The 20,939-nt window shown below is 38.8% G+C and overlaps 1 protein-coding gene across 1 annotated transcript in view; it reads left to right on the top strand.

Moving 5' to 3' along the window:
- The first annotated feature begins 6,584 nt into the window (after positions 1 to 6,584).
- Positions 6,585 to 20,939, top strand: part of RAB1A (RAB1A, member RAS oncogene family) — a 33,740-nt gene continuing 19,385 nt past the window's right edge. Inside the window, exon 1 of the mRNA XM_045828821.1 lies at positions 6,585 to 6,824. Coding sequence (XP_045684777.1) covers positions 6,802 to 6,824 — 23 coding nt within the window. The 5' untranslated portion in view covers positions 6,585 to 6,801. The remainder of the gene's footprint in view (positions 6,825 to 20,939) is intronic.

Here is a 20,939-nt window from a genome sequence, read left to right on the forward strand (position 1 = left end):
ATCCTCAGAGACAACTCTAGGGCCCTTACCAGCCCAGAGGTAGCACCAGAGGAATCTACAGAGCAAACTTTACTAACTAGTCCTGTCTTCCATTAGTTCCTCTGTATGTATACCTCTCACAATTTGCCATCCCTGGAAACTCAAAGTCCTTTTGTTTTGTCACTTCTCACCAAATGTGTTATTCTTTTTAAAAAGTGCTACACATGTACAAGCCCAACTCTAACCACCGTGTTGAGTAACTCACCTCTGAGTGCTCCCATGTGTGTACAGGGTCCTGCAGAAGTGACACCGTTGAGTGTCAACATTTTATTCTATAATGTTCAGGTCTAATACAGTAGTCTCTAGCCTCACGTGGCTGTTAAACACTTGAAATGTGGATAGTGCAACTGAGAACTGAACTTTTAACTTAATTAATTTAAATAGCTATATGTGGATCATGGCTTCTGAACTAAACAGCTTTGTAAGAAGCATTAATGAGCACTAAAAAAAGAACTGAGGTTAAAAAAAAAGGACAAAGATCATCTATTTCAGGTTGCTATGGACTGGGAGGGCTCCCAGAAAGGCATGTGATTACAGTTGGGACCTCAGGAATATATAGGCTGATGGTAAGGGAATAAGAAAAAGCTAATACTGGCTTTGGAGAATTTTCAGAGGACTGTTGGGTGATACCAGAGAGCAAATATTAAACAGTGTATACTGTCCTCTTCTGGTTTTCATTTTATCTATTGTGTGGAGAAGATGGTAGGGTTTGATGAAGCAATTATCCCTCTTTTGTGATCTCTGACACTTTCCAGGGGACTGAGTGATTAATCTTAAAGGCAATTGGAAGAGCACTAAGATGGGTGTCAGAGGATGTGGGCTCTACTCCTGCTGTGTTATTAACTTACCCACAGAGCGTAGTTTCCCTGTCCAAAGAGAATCAACGGTTCTGTTCTGTGCTGTGTTCTCTGATTCCCATTACATTTTGGTGGAATAGGATGGTGTAGCCCATGTCATCCAGCTTAAAGTCTTGCTTAAGGTGAAGAAGGAAACTCAGTGGGGCAGGGTGGGGGTGGGGGGTAGGAATATAAGAGTCTATACCCTCCCTACCTTCCTGTCTTGAAGGGAGAAAGCAGAGGTAAAGGAATAGTAAGCTCACTTCTAAAGTATCTCTCACCCCTAAGTCAATAGGGGATCTTCTGTACATTGGGAGGGGTGGGGACAGGTAAAGCAGGAGTGGAAATCACCTTAAAGTGAAGTGGGGATGAGTTTAAGGTGTGTTGAGAGTATTTGGGGTAAGGTTGGGTATAGGGAGGAGGTTTCTGGAGGAAGAAGGTGGTGGTGAGTGGGAAGTTCAAGTTCTGAAAACATTTCCAACTGGACAATTTCCCTTAAGATTTTTCACCATGGCTGCTTACTATCTATAGGTCAAATATGTTGGTGTTTTAGGGCCACTGCAATAAAGGTATCTTTTTTTTAAAGATTTTATTTATTTATTTTTAGAGAGGGAAGGGAGGGAGACAGAGAGAGAGAAACATCAATGTGCGGTTGTTGGGGGTCATGGCCTGCAACCCAGCCATGTACCCTGACTGGGAATCGAACCTGCGACACTTGGGTTCACAGCCCGCGCTCAATCCACTGAACTACACCAGCCAGGGCTGCAATAAAGGTATCTTGCTCACAGTCATTGAACATCTTAAATCCAGATTTTGACAAACCCTCTCCTTTACCAAAATTTAGTCTGCCTCCTTCGTGTTCTGTTCTCAGCTACATCTCAACCTTGGCCTATAAAAACTATTAGAGCTCTCAGCACAAATGATTTTGTCCATCTTCCCTATCCTCCCGCCCCCTGTGTCTCGCTCCCCGCCCCCCCCCCACACACACACTAAGAGGTCTGAACAAACAAACACCAGGATAATTTCTGCAGCTCAAGGCCACATCTTTAGGATAATCCCAGCCTCCCTCCCCTAAAATGCCTGGAGAATTTACTGTTTGTTCCAGCCAAAATTTAGTGATAGTCAGATTGGCCCCAGAACCCCTTCTTTATGCAGTTACTTTTCAAAGCTTGCAATTATAAGTCCGTTGCTGCTTCCTTTCTTTTTAAAATGCAAACATGCAAAAGATAACTCACTCCCAGCCCGGGGCTCTTTACCAGAAGGTATCACTACCTTCTGTCAAAAAGATAGAAAAAGAGCCTATGATGAATTGTTTTATAACATGAAAAAAGTTTGTCTTCCAATTAAATGTTAATTATTAAACCCAGATGGCCTAATCACATGGACCAATGCCCTTAACACCTTTCAATGCCTTTTCCTTGGCACACACCAGCTTTTAAAAAGTCTTCCTTTTGTTTTAGCGAGCACGTTAAATTCAATTCACCTTAGGCCCTTTTCCCTATTGCAATAGTTATTACTGAATAAAGTCTACTTCAACTAGTATCTGGTTTTCTCTGTCTTTGCCAGTCTTCTGTGTTTTGTGCTGATTCGGAAGGGGGGCAATTTCTGGTACAGTAATGTGCCACTTAACGTTTTAGTCAACAAAGGACCACATATGGTCCCATAAGATTATAATGGAGCTGAAAAATTCCTACAGTCTAGTGATGTCGTAGCCATCTGAAGTCATAGTGCAACACCTTACTCACTTTGTGGTGATGCTGGTGTAAACAAACCTACTGAGCTGCCAGCCTTATAAAAGTATAGCACATACAGTTACATACAGTACCGAAAACTTGATAATGATAATCAATGACTGCTGCTGGTTTATGTATTTACTATGCCATGCTTTTGTTATTTTAGAGTGTACTCTTTCTACTTATAAAAAAGTATTGTAAAACAGTATGCCTTGTTATGCTGGCAGCAGCCTCATAAATCTTGTGTTTATGAAGTCTCTAGATTCCATCATTTTCTCTTGTGCTTAATTTAGTCTTGTATTGCTTTGTACAGCAACAAACTGTGCAGACTTGTAGCCTAGGAGTAATAGGCTAGATCGTATAGCCAAGTGTGTAGAAGGATCTAGCATCTAGGTTTGTGTAAGTGCACTCTACAATGTTTGCAAAATGACAGAATTACTGAAAGACACATTTCTCAGAACATATCCCTTCACTGAGCAGCACATGACTATAGTCTAGTACTTCTATACCAGGACAGCTTTAACTCCGACCGAGAACTGCATAGCACTGCCCGCCTTCCTCTTTTTTCTTTACCCTACTTCTCTCCCCTCCTCCCCTGTTCTCTGACTTGGCTGGGCCTTGGTTCCCATGCTGACAGGTAAACTGGATATCTCTGAGTCAGTTTTAGCTCCTCCCTGTCCACTCTTCAGATTTTACCTCTTCTTCTCTGGAATCTCCTCTCCTTTTCATTCTTGATGCAATTGCTCTAGGTCAGGACACACCAACTCTTGCCTAAATAAATCTAGTTACCTTTTAACTAATCTCCCTACCTCCAAAGTACTTCCAAAACTCTGAGTTGATCACCTCAATCCTCTTCTCAGAACTTTTGACTTTATTGGCTATTGAATAAAGTTAAAACTCTTCAGCAGGCATTGGGGCTCCCATGATCTCATTTTAACTTCATTGTCTCCCACCTCATCTTCCATGGAACTGTTCTTTAAACACATGCATATCTTTGCACTTCTAGGGTATGCACATATTCTTTTGTCATTATAGAATAAATGGCTCTCTTTCCCCCATTTTTACCAATGATCAAAATTTTAATCTATTTGAAGGCCCAATTCAAATATCATTTGAATTTCATTTCCTTCATAAAAGCATTCCCAATAATTTCAGTAGGAGTTGTTTCCCTCCTCTATATTTCCACCTCATATAATTTCTGAATGTCAGGTTCATAGCTGAGGTATAACTAACCATCACCATAATGAAGACATAGAGTACAGTTGATTCTTGAACAACATGGAGGTTAGAGGTGTCGACCTCCTGTGCAGTCAAACATTTTTGTATAACTACTGTATTTCTATCAAACCAAGTTCCCCTCTGTCCGTTTGCAGATTTTCCTCCTCCCAATCCTAGTTCCTGGTAATCACTGATCTGATTTCTGTCTCTGTGCACCTTAGAGAATGTAATCTTACTTTTGCATTTTCCCCTGTAGGCCTTGTCTGTATACACATATTTCTCTCACCGGGTTGTAATCTTGCAGACAGAGAGTGGTGATTATTCACCTTTCTATTTCTCATGGTTCCAAGCACAAGTTCCAAACACATTTATTATGGGCCAGGTCATAAGTATTTGATAAAAGAGAAAGGGAAGAAAAGGAAAAGGAAAGAAGAAAAGGAAAGAAAGGAAGAAAGAAAGGGAGAAAGAAAAGAATGATCCCAAGAACAAATGGCCAAACCACTCTAGAAGAGTTCTGACTTAATAATAGGGCAACCAACAGGGCTCATGGTAGTTTAAAGAATTATTCTGAGTTATTAATGTGAGTATATAAAAGTAGCCACTCTTAAACATCTACACGTAAAATATATTGTTCGAATCAGCAAAACTGACACTTTAAGTTGGGAAGGAAGTCTTAACACAAATGACATATAAGTTGTGGTAGGTTGTAGGAAACAACCGGCCACCACTCCCAAGCTAAGCCACCTCTGATCTCTGTGCATATTACAACACACTGCAAGTACACTTAGAAGTCCCAGGGAAGTTAAGAGAAGGAGAAAGATAATTAACATTTACCAAGTGCCTCCACAGCCATTGTGCAGTATGCTTTATAATCTGTTTTAATTCTTACAACTACTCTCACTTCAGTTATAAGTTATTAGGAGCTATTTTTTTTATTTTAAATTTTTATTTACTTTAGAGAGGGGAAGAGAGGGAGAAAAAGAGGGAGAGAAACATCAATGTGTGGCTGCCTCTCACGTGTCCCCCACTGGGGACCTGGCCCCAGGCCAGGCATGTGCTCTGACTGGGAATCAAACCTGTAACCCCTTGGTTTACAGGCTAGTGCTCAATCCACTGAGCCACACCAAGCAGGGGAGGTATTTGTTCGCTGGGAAAATAAATAGGCAATTCAAGGAAATTTAGGGGTATGCCTTCAATGGGAGGGGCAGGCTAAAAATTGTTTTTGGATCCAGGTGAGTTCTTCAGAGATTTCTGTTTTTCTTCTGTGAAATCACAATAAACAAGAAAGGACAGGAGTCTGGGGTAATAAACACTAATGTCTATCATTGATCCATTCAGGGTGCTTCTGGTGTGGTGAAGGAACTCTAGTGTACCCTTTAATGAGGTTGTCAACTGAGGCACATGGTGGAATTGAGGAGTTAAGGTGTGTAGTTAGCAAATGGGTAGAACAACTGCCTTCTTTCTATATTTTGGAATTTAAAGTGACTTTGCAGTCATTCGACAGATAATTTTCTTGGCTCTTAAAAAAAGTTGGAAGATAAACTTTGGACAATGTATTATACTATGCCCTTTGTAATTAAGTAACTCAAGATAATGTGTTAAAGTTCAGTGGAGGTTTAAATTCCCAAGCTGATTCTAGAGAGCTGTTAAGACCAAAAATGTGTTAATACTACTCCTGGAGTTTCTCAACGTTATACAGTGGTGAATTGCATGTTTCTATCGCTTATTACTTTCCAGTCTTGCAGAACAGCTCAGCATTAAACAACTAAAAATAAGTACAGTTCAACTTGAAGGCTGAGACCAGGACAGGACCCTGGGCTGTGTCCCAGTCACGGGATGTGAAGCCTCCGAAAGTTGTGGGGTTGTGGTGGAAGTGCTGCTCCAGGAAGATAAATCTGGCTGTGTGTGCAAATGGCCTGGAACAAAGAAGAGGTAGAGGCAGTTTAGTGTACTGGGAGGCTTCTGTGATATCCAGCCTGCGGAGATCACAGCAGGGCTGAAAGGGAATGGTAAGAAAAGAAAAAAGAAAATGGTAGTGCCTGTCGGGTTACGTGAGCGAGGAAGAAAACTGAAAGAGCGGCTTCACGTTTTCCGCAGACGCGAAGTTTTTAGCAGGGACCCCTTAACTCCTCTTCCGTCCTTAGAGCGGACGTCCTGAGATCAGCCTGAAAGCTTAAGTCTCAACACGGTCTGGCCAGTAAAAAGCGCACTGGGAGGCAGGAGCAGCTAGGAATGTCCTCTGGCCCACTTCCCTCTTCCCGCACTCGACCGCTCCCTCGGGTTCCGACCCCTCTCTGTTCACCCCAATTTCCTCATGTTCCCCAACCCCCAACCTCTATCTGCGGCCAGCCCCGACCTCCTCCTACCCCTCCCCTCTCCTCCCTTCCCCCTTCCCCGTTCCACCTCCCCCTTGAGGCGCTGACTCGCCAGGCTGCCACGTCTCACTGATGACATCACCAGGGCCGCTCGGCCTTAGCCAATCCGCTAGGGGGAGTCCGAGCGAAGTCCTAGCCAGCGAGTCAGCGGGGAGGGGAGCAGGGAGAGGCGGAGGGGGCGGTGAGAGAGTGTGGAATGGGGAGGGCGACAACCCCTCCAGTACGCATGCACCAGAAGCGCGGGGCTTGGCGGGAAGTTGAGTCCTGGTCCCCGCGCCACACCGTCAGTCTCAGCTCCCACGTACTTGCTAGCAACACTCTTTCCCGTCGTGCCACGCGGTGCGGCCGCCCCCTGGGCTAGGTAAAGGCCCCTCGGTCTAAGGCTTTCCTATTTCCTGGTTCGCCGGCGGCCATTTTGGGTGGAAGCGGTAGCTGAGTGGCGGCTGCTCCTGATTGTGTTCTAAGGGGACGGAGTGGGGAAGACGTTTGCTCTCCCGGAACAGCCTATCTCATTCCTCTCCCATTACCCGTGGCGCCGAGAGTCAGGGCGGCGGCTGCAGCAGCAAGGGCGGCGGTGGCGGCGGCGGCAGCTGCAGTGACATGTCCAGCATGAATCCCGAATAGTGAGTGCAAGAGCGCACCGGTCGGCTGGGTCCGTGGGCCAGCTTAGGAAAGCTTAAAGGGGGCTAGGAGGGCTGGGGCCGGGGTGGGGGCCTCGGCCGGGGTGGGGTAAGGATGATGGGGCAGGAGAGGCTGGCGACCGGGAGTCGGGCCCCATTGTCTGACGGTGGAGGGGCGGCCTCGGGGAGGGGTTGGGTTGGAGTGGTGAGCCACCGGGCCTGGACCCGGTCAGGGTGGAGGCCTGAGTGCCGGGCCAGTGCGGAGGAACTGTCTGCTCTGAAGGATGGGGGCGTTTGGGAGTTGGTGGTAGGGCGGTGGGAAGGGATAGTTTCTCTTGGAGGCAGTGACTTTTGAAGGAGGACTTGTTTTTAAGAGGAGAGGATGGGGTGGGAGAGCTCTTCTGGAGGGCAATGTCAGACCTTGCCCCCGCACTCTGCGGAGCTGTCAGAATCGTTTGGGTGGAGACCAGTTTACTTGTAAATCTTGAGCTTGTTGGCTCTGCTCCCACCCTCCCCGCCAGGTTGCAGGTAATACAGTTGTTTTTCAGGACTGCGTGGGATTGAGGGGAGTGAGTAGATTTAAAATTTTTAGTTCTTTTTAAAGTTATTTCTGGGAGTTTTTTAAGAACTCGCCAGACCCATTGCCTTCCTAAAAACCTAGGCATTTGTGAAAATTTCTTTTAGAGGACACTAAAGTCATTTTGTGTTGTGTAGGTCAAGAAAGAAAAAAACTAAATCTTAAGAACATCTGTTTGGTGTTACCAAATTAAAAGAAGACTTTCCTGTCAAGTTGAAAGAGAAACGAATGGGCCCTATGATAGATCTGAGGTTTTGTATTACCTTCTTGAATGTTTGCAGATAGGGAATGAGGTTCCATGACGTGTCATGAAAAGTTAATGCATTTCTTTTTCTTGCTTACTCAAGAAGTCACCACAGCAGATGTGACACACCTGGCACTTTTCCGGGGAACTGGTGTTCACTTTCCTTGGGAAGACTTTATTGGGCTCTCTTAATGGCCCTTTAAAAAAATCCTTCTGCAGTTTGCATATATAAATTAATGAATAAATTGGAGGAAATTTACCTGGTGTTCCTTTTAACTATTAAATTTACCTGGCTGTGGGGGACAGGGTGGTTTTTTTGTTTGTTTGTTTGTTTGTTTTTTAAAGCAGATCAGTATTTGTTATAAAAGTTGAGTTTAGCCCTGGCCAGCATGACTTTGTTGGACCATCCCGTAAACCGGAAGGTCTCGGGTTCGATTCCTGGTCAGGATGCTTTCCTGAGTTGCAGATCCGTCCCGGTTTGGGACGCCTATGAGAAGCAACTAAACTGATCTATGTTTTTCTCTCACATGGATATTTCTGTCCCTCTCCCCCCTCCCTTCCTCTCTCTCTAAATATCAATAAGCATATCTTCTGGTGAAGATTTGAAAAAAGAAAGAAAACAAAGTTTAGCTTATTGGCGGCTTTGGTCAACTAAACGTTTCCCCTACAAGGTCCACCCATCAGTTTAGCTGACAGTCATGTGTGTGTCACATGGCTCTTGCAAAATGCATTCTGACTTCAAGTTTTGTAATATTGTGGTTTTATGCAAAATGCCCCCTTTTTGTATTAAACAGAAGCCATAGTATTTAATTAAAATTTTACAAACTAAGAAATTGAGAGTAATGTTCCCGTAGTGCTGTATTTGCTATGTTGGCAGTTTTAAAATTTCTTTATGAAAGGCTCCAAGGACAAAGTTTGTTTTGCATAGTTGGGCAGAGTTGAACTTGATGTCCTTAATTTTCCTGGCAACAATAAAGTACATGGATTGGCCGCTTTCTGGAGGTTTGTAAACCCCTTTTGTTCAGGAAGTTTCTTATATTTGCTACACATATTTAGTGCTGTAAGTAGATTTTGAAGATTAATTTAACAGAACAATGACAGATTATTTAGCCTCTGAGTTTGTTTATGCTTTTTACAAATAGGATAATGGGAGAAGTAAAAGGGGACTAAATGGTAATGGAAAAAATACAATAAATATTTTTAAAAAAGTGATTACATCTGGCAAAACATAAAATTTCAAGGCATTTAAAAGATAAATAAAAATAGGATAATAGGAGTCATTCCTATCAGGGTAGTAGTGAAGTTAAAATGTATGTAAAGGAATTTGGAAAACTGGAAGCACACTAAATGGTGTACATCATTATTTTGTGAGACATTCTAGTAGTGGTAGGGTTTAGGAATGTACTGTAATCCCTACTCTCAAGGAGCTGATCATGGAGTATACAAAATAGGTTGTAGGTATGTCAAATACTAGCAGATATAGCAAATTCCAGATATCCGCACATATAATTTTGTTTGGAGCAACAAAATTTCAAAAGAGGGTAGAGAGTTGTGGTTGGCTAGTTGGGTTAAGGAAGACTTTATAGAAAAAAGACCTGTTAGGGAATTATTAGCAGTAGTTTTGGAGAAGCAGAGGGAATGAGGAGGACTTTTCCAGGGGTGAGTAGGAAGAATAAATGGCAAGGAGTAGTAATTCTTAAGTAAATATAGTGGCAAATCATCCTTCTTTGGAGTTCTCTGATGAATGACCTCAACAGAACTAAACCCAGAAATCATGTTTATATTTTTTTGGCATCAAGTATACCAGTAGCTGGCCTGCTTGCTGTATTTATACTCTATATTGTGCCTAGTAAAATAATCTAGGAGTTTCTGGAAAACTTTTGGAAAAGCATTAGTGAAAATTACTTGAGGTGAGAGGAGGTGGTGGATATTTTATTATGCAAGGTCACTAGGGCAACCAGCATGCGAATTTTTAGCAGCCTGACTTTAGTTTCTTTTGTCTTTAATGAAATTTGTTATCATAAAAGCAATTAGAGAAAAGATGGCAAATATAGAAAAGAAGAAAGTAAATTCTTATTTTTATCACCCCCACATGGGTCCATTTACTTTAACACCTTATTCTAAACTTTAAAGTCTTATGTTTTTTATTAAATTAAAACTTTTAATGGGTGGGTACCTTTCATGATTCTATGATAGGTTTTTGACGAGAGAAAATGTTTGGTTCTCTCAGAGAACAGCATTTTAGATTTGTATTTGTTGGCACAAGATTGCCTGTTGGTAGCTTTATTACTGAATGCTTTTACTTTATGATCTTCCAAGTTGTAAGCTTTTGGTTTTGGAGTGAGGAGAATAAAAAATATACCAATCACTGCCCTGGCTGGTATGCCTCTGTGGATTGAGCACCAGCCTGTGAATGGAGGGGTTGCTGGTTCAATTCCCAGTCCGAGCAGATGCCTGGGTTGTGTGGGCCAGGTCCCTAGTAGGGGGCATGTGAGAAGCAACCACACGTTGATGTTTCTCTCCCTTTCTTTCTCCCTCCTTCCCCTTTCTCTAAAAATAAATAAGTAAATTCTTAACTATATGTATATCAATCACTGATTAAATTTTAAGCTATCCCTTTGAATGCTTTCAATGTTATTTTTCTGATTTGGGAGAATTGACAACCCTGGGCTAATCTTTATGGTAGTAATTAAGGGTAATAACTGACTCATTTGAATTTCAAGTACAAACAAAAACAAAAAGCCACTGGAAATGGAATCTGAACAGTGGAAAAATAGATGGAAAGTGTCAGAGCTTTCTTTTTCTTTTTAGAGAGAAGGGAACATTGATGTATGAAAGAAACATCCATCGGTTGCCTCTTGCACACTCCCAACTTGGGACCTGTCTCCCAACCCCCAGGCTTGTGCCCTGGCTGAGCGACCTTTTGGTTCACAGGCAGGTGCTCAATCCACTGAGCCATACCAGCCAAGGCTGTTTTTCTTTTTCTTTTTCTTTTTCTTTTTCTTTTTCTTTTTTTGTGTGTGTGTGTGTTCTGGAGATCCAAAGAAAGATTTTTAATTTACTGAACTAGGTGGTAAAGCAGGCAGTGATTATTTCAGCACACTGGTTAAGAAATACTTCACATTATTCTCATACCAGGAACATTTGTCCTAATCCATTAGCTTCTAGTGGGCTTTTTTAGTGTCAAGAAAAAAGTACATGTATCTATCATGAACATACCAGTTAACTGCACTAGAACTGTATAGTCTACTTGGATCAACTGTGGTTCTGTTTTTAAAGATTTCATTTATTTATTTTTAGAGAGAGAGGAAGGGAGGGAGAAAGAGAGGGAGAGAAACATCAATGTGTGGTTGCCTCTCGCATGCCCTCCAATGGGGACCTGGCCTGCAACCCAGCCATGTGCCCTGACTGGGAATTGAACCACTGACCTTTAGGTTAGCAGGTGCTCAGTCCACTGAGCCATACCAGCCAGGCCAACTGTGGTTCTATAATGCAGGAAAATTTTATAGTAATGACCTTGTTTTTAGTTTTTTGTTTGCTTTTAAAAATCATGGCTCCAGATTATACTGACATCATGGCTTAAGATTTAATCAGTCTTTCAAACTTGGCTTTCTGTCATGGTAGACTCAAGAAACATTTGACTTTTTTTTTTTCTTTGCTAGCACTGTGCTCTGAATAAATCTGTCTTTTAACTTAAGGATTTGAAAGTAAAAACAGGTTAACTTTTTGATCTGTTTCTATCTGACCAAGTATATTTCATTAATGACTGCATCATTACTGACCTTCATATAATTTTTAGTTTAGTTAGGATTCTTTTTTTGTTTTTTAATTTTATTAGAACAGAAGGTGAAAATCAGCCAAAACTAAGTTGTCTTTGTTGGTTGTCTTGATGACTTTTTGGTGGTGTTGGTGATAGTTTGAAAAGTTTAGAAAAGTTTAAAGAAGAAAAATAACCACTATTTTCACTATCAAAAATATGATTTCTTAATGTCTTACAGACATTCTCTGTAATTTCTTATAGAGAGAGAATCAATGTATATAATTCTTTGGGTAACGTAGGTTTCCAGTAGCTGTATAGAATCTCCACAAAATGCACCCTAAGAGTTTTGTGTCAGTGGATGATCTTGTAGAATCATTGAAAGATAATTGAAATTTTGCATTTAAAAATTTCCTATTCCTGTTCATCATAATTAAGTTAAAATGAGACATGTTGACAGTTTCTTACATATTCCAACAATAAATCATTTAAAGGTCTTTAAATAATGTTGTATGAAGATGGATGAACTTAAGAAACAAGTGTTCTTGCCCTGGCTGGTGTAGCTCAGTGGACTGAGTGTGGGCCTGTGAACCAAAAGGTCATTGGTTCCATTCCTACTCAAGGCACATGCCTGGGTTGTGGGCCAGGTTCCTAGTTGGGGGCATGTGAGAGGCAAAGATCTGTGTTCCTCTCCCTCTCTTTCTCCTTCCCTTCCCCTCTCTCTAAATATAAATAAATAAAATCTTTTTTTAAAAAAAAGAAACAAGTGTTCTCTTGCCAACTCTTTAGTTGGCTTTTAAAGAGAATTTTGCATTCTGAGTAGTTTTCTTCTTCTTCTTCTTTTTTTTTTTTTGAAGTTCTGGAAGCAATCTTAGTAATTTACCTATGTGCTAACATCTTGTTATAGTCACATCCTATTAGCAGTCATTTGTGTTATGTGTGTTCTCCTTGGCAAGGTTTGTCTATACATACATGATTTTACTATTAGCAGTTGTAATAGTTAAGTTTTATTTTTGATTGTTAAGAATAGCTTCCTTTTGCTAATGTTACCTACTCTTGTCTCTTTCCTAACATATGAAAAATGTTGAGGGTTAAATAAAATGCTTTTTAGGGTTTTGAGATTTTTAAAGATTCGCTAAAAAAAAATACTTGGAGTGTTTTAAGACGAAGAGAAACCAAAAATGGGTGTAGGATGCCAGTGCATGAGAAATTTTAGATGTGTAGCTCATCAGTTTTCACTCTTTGAACTACATTTTGGAGTTTTGAGATTTAGGCAAAATGCCCACACTTTTTTTTTTTTTAATCTTAAGAGGAAGGAGAAGTCAAGATTATTCCACTGTTTTCCTGTAGAGGGTGGGGCTGAGATTGCTCTTTTGATGTCTGAAATAGAATTTAGGGAAGAAAATCTAGGGGCTGGCTTTCCTGTGGAACCACCCTGTGGGTGTTTCAGATTACAAAAGGGTAATGGTGGAATATCTGGGAAAATAAATAGTCCTGAACTGTAAGAAGTTTGAGAACAAGTGTTTGTTGGTTTGTTGACTGACTTAAACATGTGGAGAAGTAAGGTACAAAGAAGTAGAAAGTGGAAGTTTTCCTTGGTACTTTTGTGACTGGTAACTCAGTTGGTCAGCACACATTGCTTTATTAAATCCAAAGTTGTGATAGATTCCAGTTACATTTACTCTATTCCATGTGTGTAGATTCCTAATTCTGACAGACAGTGTTCATTGTGAGTGCCTTTGCTCATGAGGGGAACCAGTCAGTCTTTGGAAACATTTAAAGATAACAATAGCTACTATTTAATTAGTGCTTACTCTGTGTGCTAACCACTTGATTTACAAGAGGCATTTTATTCAACCTGTACCTTAGATTGTGAACTTTACAAATAAATTTAGTGGATTATATAGTTGATGTTTTCCAAGAACAGTGATGGGTTTAACTTGTCTAAATGTATTTCCTTTGAGTAACAATAGTACTTAAGTGGAATTATTCTTTGTCCTTTTTACTCTGCCTTTAGATGTTTTCTAGTAACTTGATTTGGGTTATTCTGAACCCATTTATGTTCATGTACCCTTAGGAGCATCTGATGAGCCCGGTGGAGCTGCTGCCTATATAAATACATACTCATGATATTTTGTATGAAGTTGCAACTTGTCACACTACCTGAGCCTGTTCATGAACCTCAAGTTAAGAATGCCTGATTTAGGAGATTGAAAGTAGAAAAGAGAATGTTTACTACCACTCTTTTGAAATGTGGAAATCTGAGAGTGAAGAGTTTAATTTTAAATCTGGTATCTTGAAGTAATTAGTGTTAAAATGTGAGATTTGTTGGGACATGGCTTTATTTTGAGGACCTATGATTTTCTTTCTTTCCTTTTTTTTAATGCTTACATTTCTGTTTCTCATTAAGTTATTAATATAATAAGTGCTTCCAAGAGTCTTGAAACAAAGACACACTGAGTTCACAGAACATTAGCATTCACATTAAGAACCATCACTATAGGTCATCTTTATAGTGTCTTTTACTAGTTTACAGTCCATATGGATGTAATTAGGATAAATGCCTAGCCAAGTGTAATATAGTCTGAAGTAGATTAGATGGAATTTATTAGAAGTTAAGTAGCTAGATTTAGAAAAGGACATTTGAAGCAACTTTGTGAAATGTATATCATGTAGATGGCGGCTGGCACCTATCCTCATCAGTAGCTTTTGTGTTCCTCACTTACTAAAGCTAATGAAGTCTGAGCTCTAAAATTTACCATGCTCTTCTGAGCTGAGCTAACTTATTTACTAGTACAGGAGCTCTAAGTTAATTTAAGCTGTGAATCATACTTTTCTTTATATTTGGTCAGGTCCTATGTGCTGGTTCATAGATGCTTTGTTTCATTCTCTTAGGTTTTGTACATAGGACTTAGCATATTTATTTACTGACATTTTTACCATCTGAGTATATAAAATATGTCATTGAGGGAATGTGGTGTGATGAAAAGAACATACCATTTGGAGTTGTAAATCCTAGGTTTAAGTTTAGACTGCCACTTGCCTCATACATCATTTATGCCTTTTGAGCCTTTTTATTTACAAAATGTGGTTAGTTCCACTTTAGTTCTGATTTTCAACAGTAAACTATACAGTGCTATATAGACATTATTTGACATGTGTATTCTAGTAAGGGCTATTAGACTATGGGTAAATGGCAGGTAGTTTCAACTTTAAAGACTTTCTTACACATTTAATCATTATATATTTATCCCTGTCCTTTTTGTCTGCTTTAACAGTTGTTTAATACAGACTTTTAAAATCTTCCAGTGAATGTATGTGTATACATATATACAATTTTGTGTGTACATACGTGGCTAATTTCACCTTGAAAGAGAGCTTGATAAAAAAAAACAGCCAGCTCTCATTTTCTCTGTCATCAGAGTATGATGACACCATACTCTGTCATCATTAGAGTATGCTAGTCTAGGAGTTGAGGGGTTTTTCTGTTTTTGTTTTTTAATTACGAAATGTGAACTTACCCATAGGTACTTACCCATTAGTTAAGTTGACTCCTGCTTGGACAGACATTTCAATATAACAGCATTAGTATAAGTTAAATCTTGTTATACTTTTAAAGAATTAGTATGGCAGGATATACAGTGCAAAAGATTTGGAGAAGGGGCCTGTGATTTCCATTTTTTAACAGAAAGTTTTAGTTATATTTTATTTAGCTGGAAAGGAATAGAGCACTGAGGACTCTCCAGAACCCTTGATTCTAGCTAGTCAGTCCTGGGATGAAGTCACCAACTAACAATTTGAGTGTCTACCACCAGCCAGAAAATTATGTATGTACATTATTTCCCTTAATTGTGTGAAGAAATAGTGCTCTAGTTTTACAGATGAGGAAAAAGAGGCAGAGAAGAGTTAAATGGCTTGTGCAAGAGCATTCAGAGTAAACAGCGAAATTGGAATTTTAACTCAAGGACCTGTGAATTCACAGCCCAGATACGCTATTTCTGGTTTACTATATGTGGTTAACTTCTATGAATTTAAAATTTAAGCCAGTTAATTAGGCAACTAACATTTTTGTGGTCAGTTACTTTTAAAATTCATGATCAGAGAGGTCTTTTTAAAATGTTATTAAAAAGGGTTTGTGAGTTACATGTTATGAATGGATTATTGACTTTCTCCTTCATATCTCATTTTAGGTTGATATTTAAAGCTTCTTTAGGCTTGAAGTTATTGTATCCATTCTCAGTTTTTCTACCCTCATGACTATCTATCCTTAAGTATATATACGTGGGGCACTGGAAGTCATGCTTATCTTTCTGTGAGTAAGGCAAGTGAAGCAGAGGACTGCCTTTCTCTCACTGGAGCAGGCTCACTTGCTGCAGACATACTATTATATACATGTTGCTAGGTTTTGGAACTGTGACCAGTGTGATCATAGTACTTATAAATAACTATTAGTAATTTTTAAAGTTAGATTATACTGGTAAATTGTGATGCTTTTTTCATCCATCATCTGAACAGAAGCTTTGGATAAATAGCTTCATAGTTTTTGTCTATAGCTCTTAAAATTTTTCATCAAGTTACCTTGTAATTTGGATGGAGAAAGGAAAATTAATAGTAAGTGACACTTATGCTTCTATAATGTGCCAGGCACTGTGCTAGTGGTTTTAGAGGCTTTATTTCTAATCCTGACAAGAAGCCTAATTGGATGGTAGAGGGTGCTAATAGAATCTTTTTACAGATGAGGAAATTAGTGAGTACCTTGCTTCAATTATAGCTAGTATATGATGGTACCTGTATTCAAACACAGGTCTTTCCAGCTCTAAAACCCAGGCAGTCCTTGAAAGGTAATGAGGTAGAGGACATATATGCCTCCTCCTTGGCATGTTTTTCAGCAGTGTTTATTAATGTAGGTTGCAAGACCATCTACTCGTTTATCTTCTTGTCTGATATGCCAGTTCTTCAGCACTACCGAAAATTTCACAATTCCAGTTTTCAATTTTTAGAACACTGTTCTAAACAGCTAGAATAGAACCTGGAAAGTTATTGTCTCCAAATATCAAAGAAAAACATGTGGTTTTAGGGGTATGGGGATCGTTTTTTTTTTTTTTTTAAATTGCATGACTTTCCTTAAATTTGGTAATTGATTATTTTGACTGACAGGCTGCTTTTGTCCATAGCTGAAGGTTTATTTAATCTTTATTTAATTTAATCACTTAAGATGTGCTCTATAAAATTCAAACAATGTAGAAGCATAGGAAGTAATTTAAAGTTCTTACCTTTTTTCTCCAGCCTAATGGTCAATTTTGAAGGGTGTTCTGTGAAGCATACTCACTTTAAAGTGAGTAAAAAGAAAAGTTGATGTTAAATACAAATATTGCAGCCCAAGTTTTTGTTAGTCATTCCATACCCCAAAGGTTAATAAGATACTGTGTAGTTTAATAGTGAATTAAAGGTAAAATCACATGATTCCTATCATACAGGTGAATTAGTTCTAGATTAAAGAAAACAAATTTAGTTTCCATTGAACTTTTTAAAACAGCAAGTGTTTTAAAGGTAGACTTATAGCTGACATTGCAAAATTTGTATTTTGGGTCTTCTGTTTGAAAACTACTAGTCATGATACTAGTCATGATAGTCTTCTTCTGTTTTGTCTTTCCTTTTTTGTATATGTATACAGAAGGTGGAATGTTGAAAGTTGTGTTAATGTTAGTCAACTTTCTCTTGTAAAATTTTCACTGACCTGAGAACTATGTCTAATAATCCACATTTTATTGCATAAAAGAAAAAATGTTTATTCTCATGTAATCTAAAAAGTTATACTTGTGACTTATATTGGAAATGTGCCAGTGCTGTCTGCTTTCCAGCCTTGACCTACTCTACCTACTTAGTGTGGAAATCATTTGTGTGATGGCAAGTAAGCTGAGTGAACTTCCAGGGTTATTAAGTCATTGAACAAACCCTCTGATTAAAACCTTTTTTCTATCCCTCACCGTCTTTTTCTGGTTGTAAAAGTAATACAGGCTTACTGCAGACTGTTAAAAAAAGTATAAAGAAAAGTGTCAATCGTGATACTATAATTTATAAGTGTCCATTTTCTCCAAATCTTTTATGTGTGTGCAAAATATAAAAAAAAAAACAAAAATGGGTCATACTAAACAAAATGTTCTATAATCTTTTCACATAACAGTGTTTCACATAACTGTCTCTTGAGATTTTGGAATTTCCAGTGGCATTTTAGATTCAGAAATCAGCAGATTTATGTTCTGCTTCATATTTTATGTAGGCAGTTAGGTAACTTCATGAAAAGGAATGCATTTTTCTTAAATAATCGTGACTGTTAAAGGTACAGAAAATGTTAGTGCTTACATATAAAAAGGGCATAGGCATTAAGATTATATTATGATCGTAAACAATGAAAATGGAGGCTCCAGTATTGCTAAAGTAGACCATGACTTGACTTACAGGAAGAACTGATAGCAAAAATAATTTTTTACTTTTTATTGTCTCTGATGTCCCACCACCCAATTTTTAAAGTCTGTTAATTTCTGTGAATCTTCCCCTTTCCATCCAGCTTTCATCTGTGTCAGTCTTTTAACTATTTATTTATTTATTTATTTATTTTTAAGAGATTTTATTTATTCATTTTTAGAGAGAGAGGAAGAGAAGGAGAGAAATATCAATGTGTGGTTGCCTCTCATGTGCCCCGTACTGGGGACCTGGCCTGCAACCCAGGCATGTGCCCTGTCTGGGAACCGAATTGGTGACCCTTTGGTTCACATCTGGCGCTCAATCCACTGAGCTACAGCAGCCAGGGCTCTTTTTAAGTATTTCGTTTTCTCACTGAATTGCCTTTTTAAATCAAAACATAATACTTATTCATGCTGTTATAAATTCAAGCAGTTCAAAAGAGTTTTCTATGATAATAAAAATACTTGTGCCTCAAAACCAGCTTTGTTTGTATATTTTATAGATTGCAGCATGATTTATGATTTTTTTTGTTTAACTGGAAAAAACATAAAATCTGTCTCTTATATTTAAAAGTATTAGGAACTGGCTTTTCAAAGAGATGGTTGTATCTACCCATTTTACTAATGTCCTCGTAGTTCTTTTTAAAATTTGTGAAATAAATGTAGATTTACAGAAGAGTTCTAAAAATTGTACAGAGAATTCCTGTATACCCTTCCCCAATTTCCCCTAACGTTAACATCTTATATCTCATGGTACATTTGTCCAAATTAAGAAACCAACACTGATACATTGCTAGCTAAACTATAGACTTCCATCCGGTTTCTCCAGTTTTTTCACTAAGTTCTTTTTCTGTTCCAGGGTCTATCTAATCCAGGCTGCCATGTTGTATTTAGTTGTTATGTCTAGTTAGTAGCTTCCTTCAATTTGTAAGTTTCTCTGCCTTGCCTAGTTTTTTATGATCTTGACACCTTTGAAGAGTAATATTAGGTACTTTGTAAAATTCCCCTCAGTTTGCATTTCTTATGATTAGGCAGGGGTGGGTTATGGATTTATATGGGGGAAGATACCGTAGAGGTGAAGTGCTTTACTAATCACATACTAGAGGGTACTTGATACCAGTATGACTTATTACTTGTGTTGTTCACTTTGATCACTTAGTTACAGTAGCATCTGTCAGATTACTTTCATTATATAATTAATATTTTTTTCTTTACATACTCCGTTAGAAAGCAGTCATTAAGAGCCCACACTAAAGGGAAGAGAATTAATGAGCTCCATCTCTAGAGGGAGGAGTGTTTGAAGGATTTGTGAATATATGTTAAAACCACCACAGTAATGAATATTTGGGGGACATACTTTGAGGCTATGCAACTGACTTGTTTCTGCTTAAAGTATCACCCGCTAATTTTGGCATTCACTGGTGGATCTTGGCTGTAACAGTTATTGTGATGATCTGTTGGTGATTTTCTGTTTCTCTTGTTCCTTCTACATGTATTATCTGGAATCTTCCTGGAAGGAAGATCTTCCTTCCTGGAAGGAAGATTTATCTTCTTTCTCATTTATTTAACATTTATACCGGTATGGACTCATGTGTATTTCTTTTATTGTTATAATCCAGTATGTGGTTGTTTACTTTGTGGCTCAAATTGTTTTGCTTTGGCCACTGAGAGAAATTTCAGGTTGGCTTGTGTCTTTTTAAAAATTGATTTGAAAGAGAGACACATCAGTTTGTTGTTCCACTTACTTAATGCATTTGTTGGTGCTTCTAGTATGCGCCCTGACTGAGGTGTAATCTGCATCCTTGGTGTATGGGGACCATCCTCTAACCAACTTAGCAGCCTGGCTAGGGCAGCTCTTCTGTCCTTTGAATATGTCCCCATCCATTTTTTTCCCCTCTGGTATTTAGCCCAAAATGTTAATTAAGGATGGCTGTAGATATTCATTAACTGTATCTCACCATGAAAGAGGCTGATTAAAAATGCAAGATTCAAATGTCCTCTGATTTCTTAGCACATGCTTTGTAAAAGGCACTGTGCTAGATTTTGGAGACGCTAATAAGTCAGTTGACTTTCACACTCACAGAGATGTCAAACATAAGATTGTGGAGAAGTAGATTTCAGATGACTTAGGGGGAGAGAGTATGAAGGTTATAGCAAATTAGACATGAAAAAGACCAGAGAAAGTTCTGATTTGGGAGCAGTGGATAGGATTTGCTAGAATAATCTAATATACGAGAATGGTGATTATATTTGTAACTATAGATTTCTGATAAGAGTAATCCAGTTTTGTCCCTTAAGTCGCAATTATATTGTAGACTGAAAACCTAATCCAAATTCTTGGGGAATAAAGGAAAAATACAGTGGTACCTTGGTACTTGTCGTTAATTTGTTCCAGAACTTGTGACAAGTACCAAGCAAGCGATGAGTGATGAAGCATTATCTTTTGCGGGGCAGTACTGTGACTCATACAGGTTCTGGCAAGTGTGACAAGTCCTGAGCAAGCTCAGGCTCTGAGTGCTGAAACATTTTTTTCTCATAAAAATGAGATGAGTACAGGGTTTGATGAGTTCTGAAGCTGACTGTTAACTGAGATATGACTGACTGTATATTGTCTTACCATTTGCTATATAGTATTCTTGAACCTTTGTACCAAAATTCTGACCTTGTGCTTTCTAATTTTAGATTTGCATATGGTCAACATTTTTCTGTGTTCTGTTCTGCAAATTATAGTCATAGAAATTTATTTATTTATAGAGAGGAGAAGGAAGAAAGAGAAACAATGATGTGTGAGAGAAACATTGATCATTCACCTCTCCCATGCCCCCAATTGGGAATCGAACCCACAGCCTTTCATTTTGCAGCATGATGCCCAACCCACTGAAGCACACACTTATCAGGGCAGAAATATGTTCAAGTCTCCGAATTATCTTGAACACTCAGTATATTAATAGTTTAGAAATAAGGTGCTATAATAGTAGGTTATTTAAAATGTCCCAATACAGGTAACATGCATGTAACATTCTCTAGGTGTGTGTATTCAATAAACAGAAGAAGTTTGTGAGTTTCACTTTGTTTG

This window comes from Phyllostomus hastatus, unplaced genomic scaffold (genome assembly GCF_019186645.2).
Source record: "Phyllostomus hastatus isolate PE091 unplaced genomic scaffold, TTU_PhHast_1.1 phas_scaffold_78, whole genome shotgun sequence".
NCBI lineage: Eukaryota > Metazoa > Chordata > Mammalia > Chiroptera > Phyllostomidae > Phyllostomus > Phyllostomus hastatus.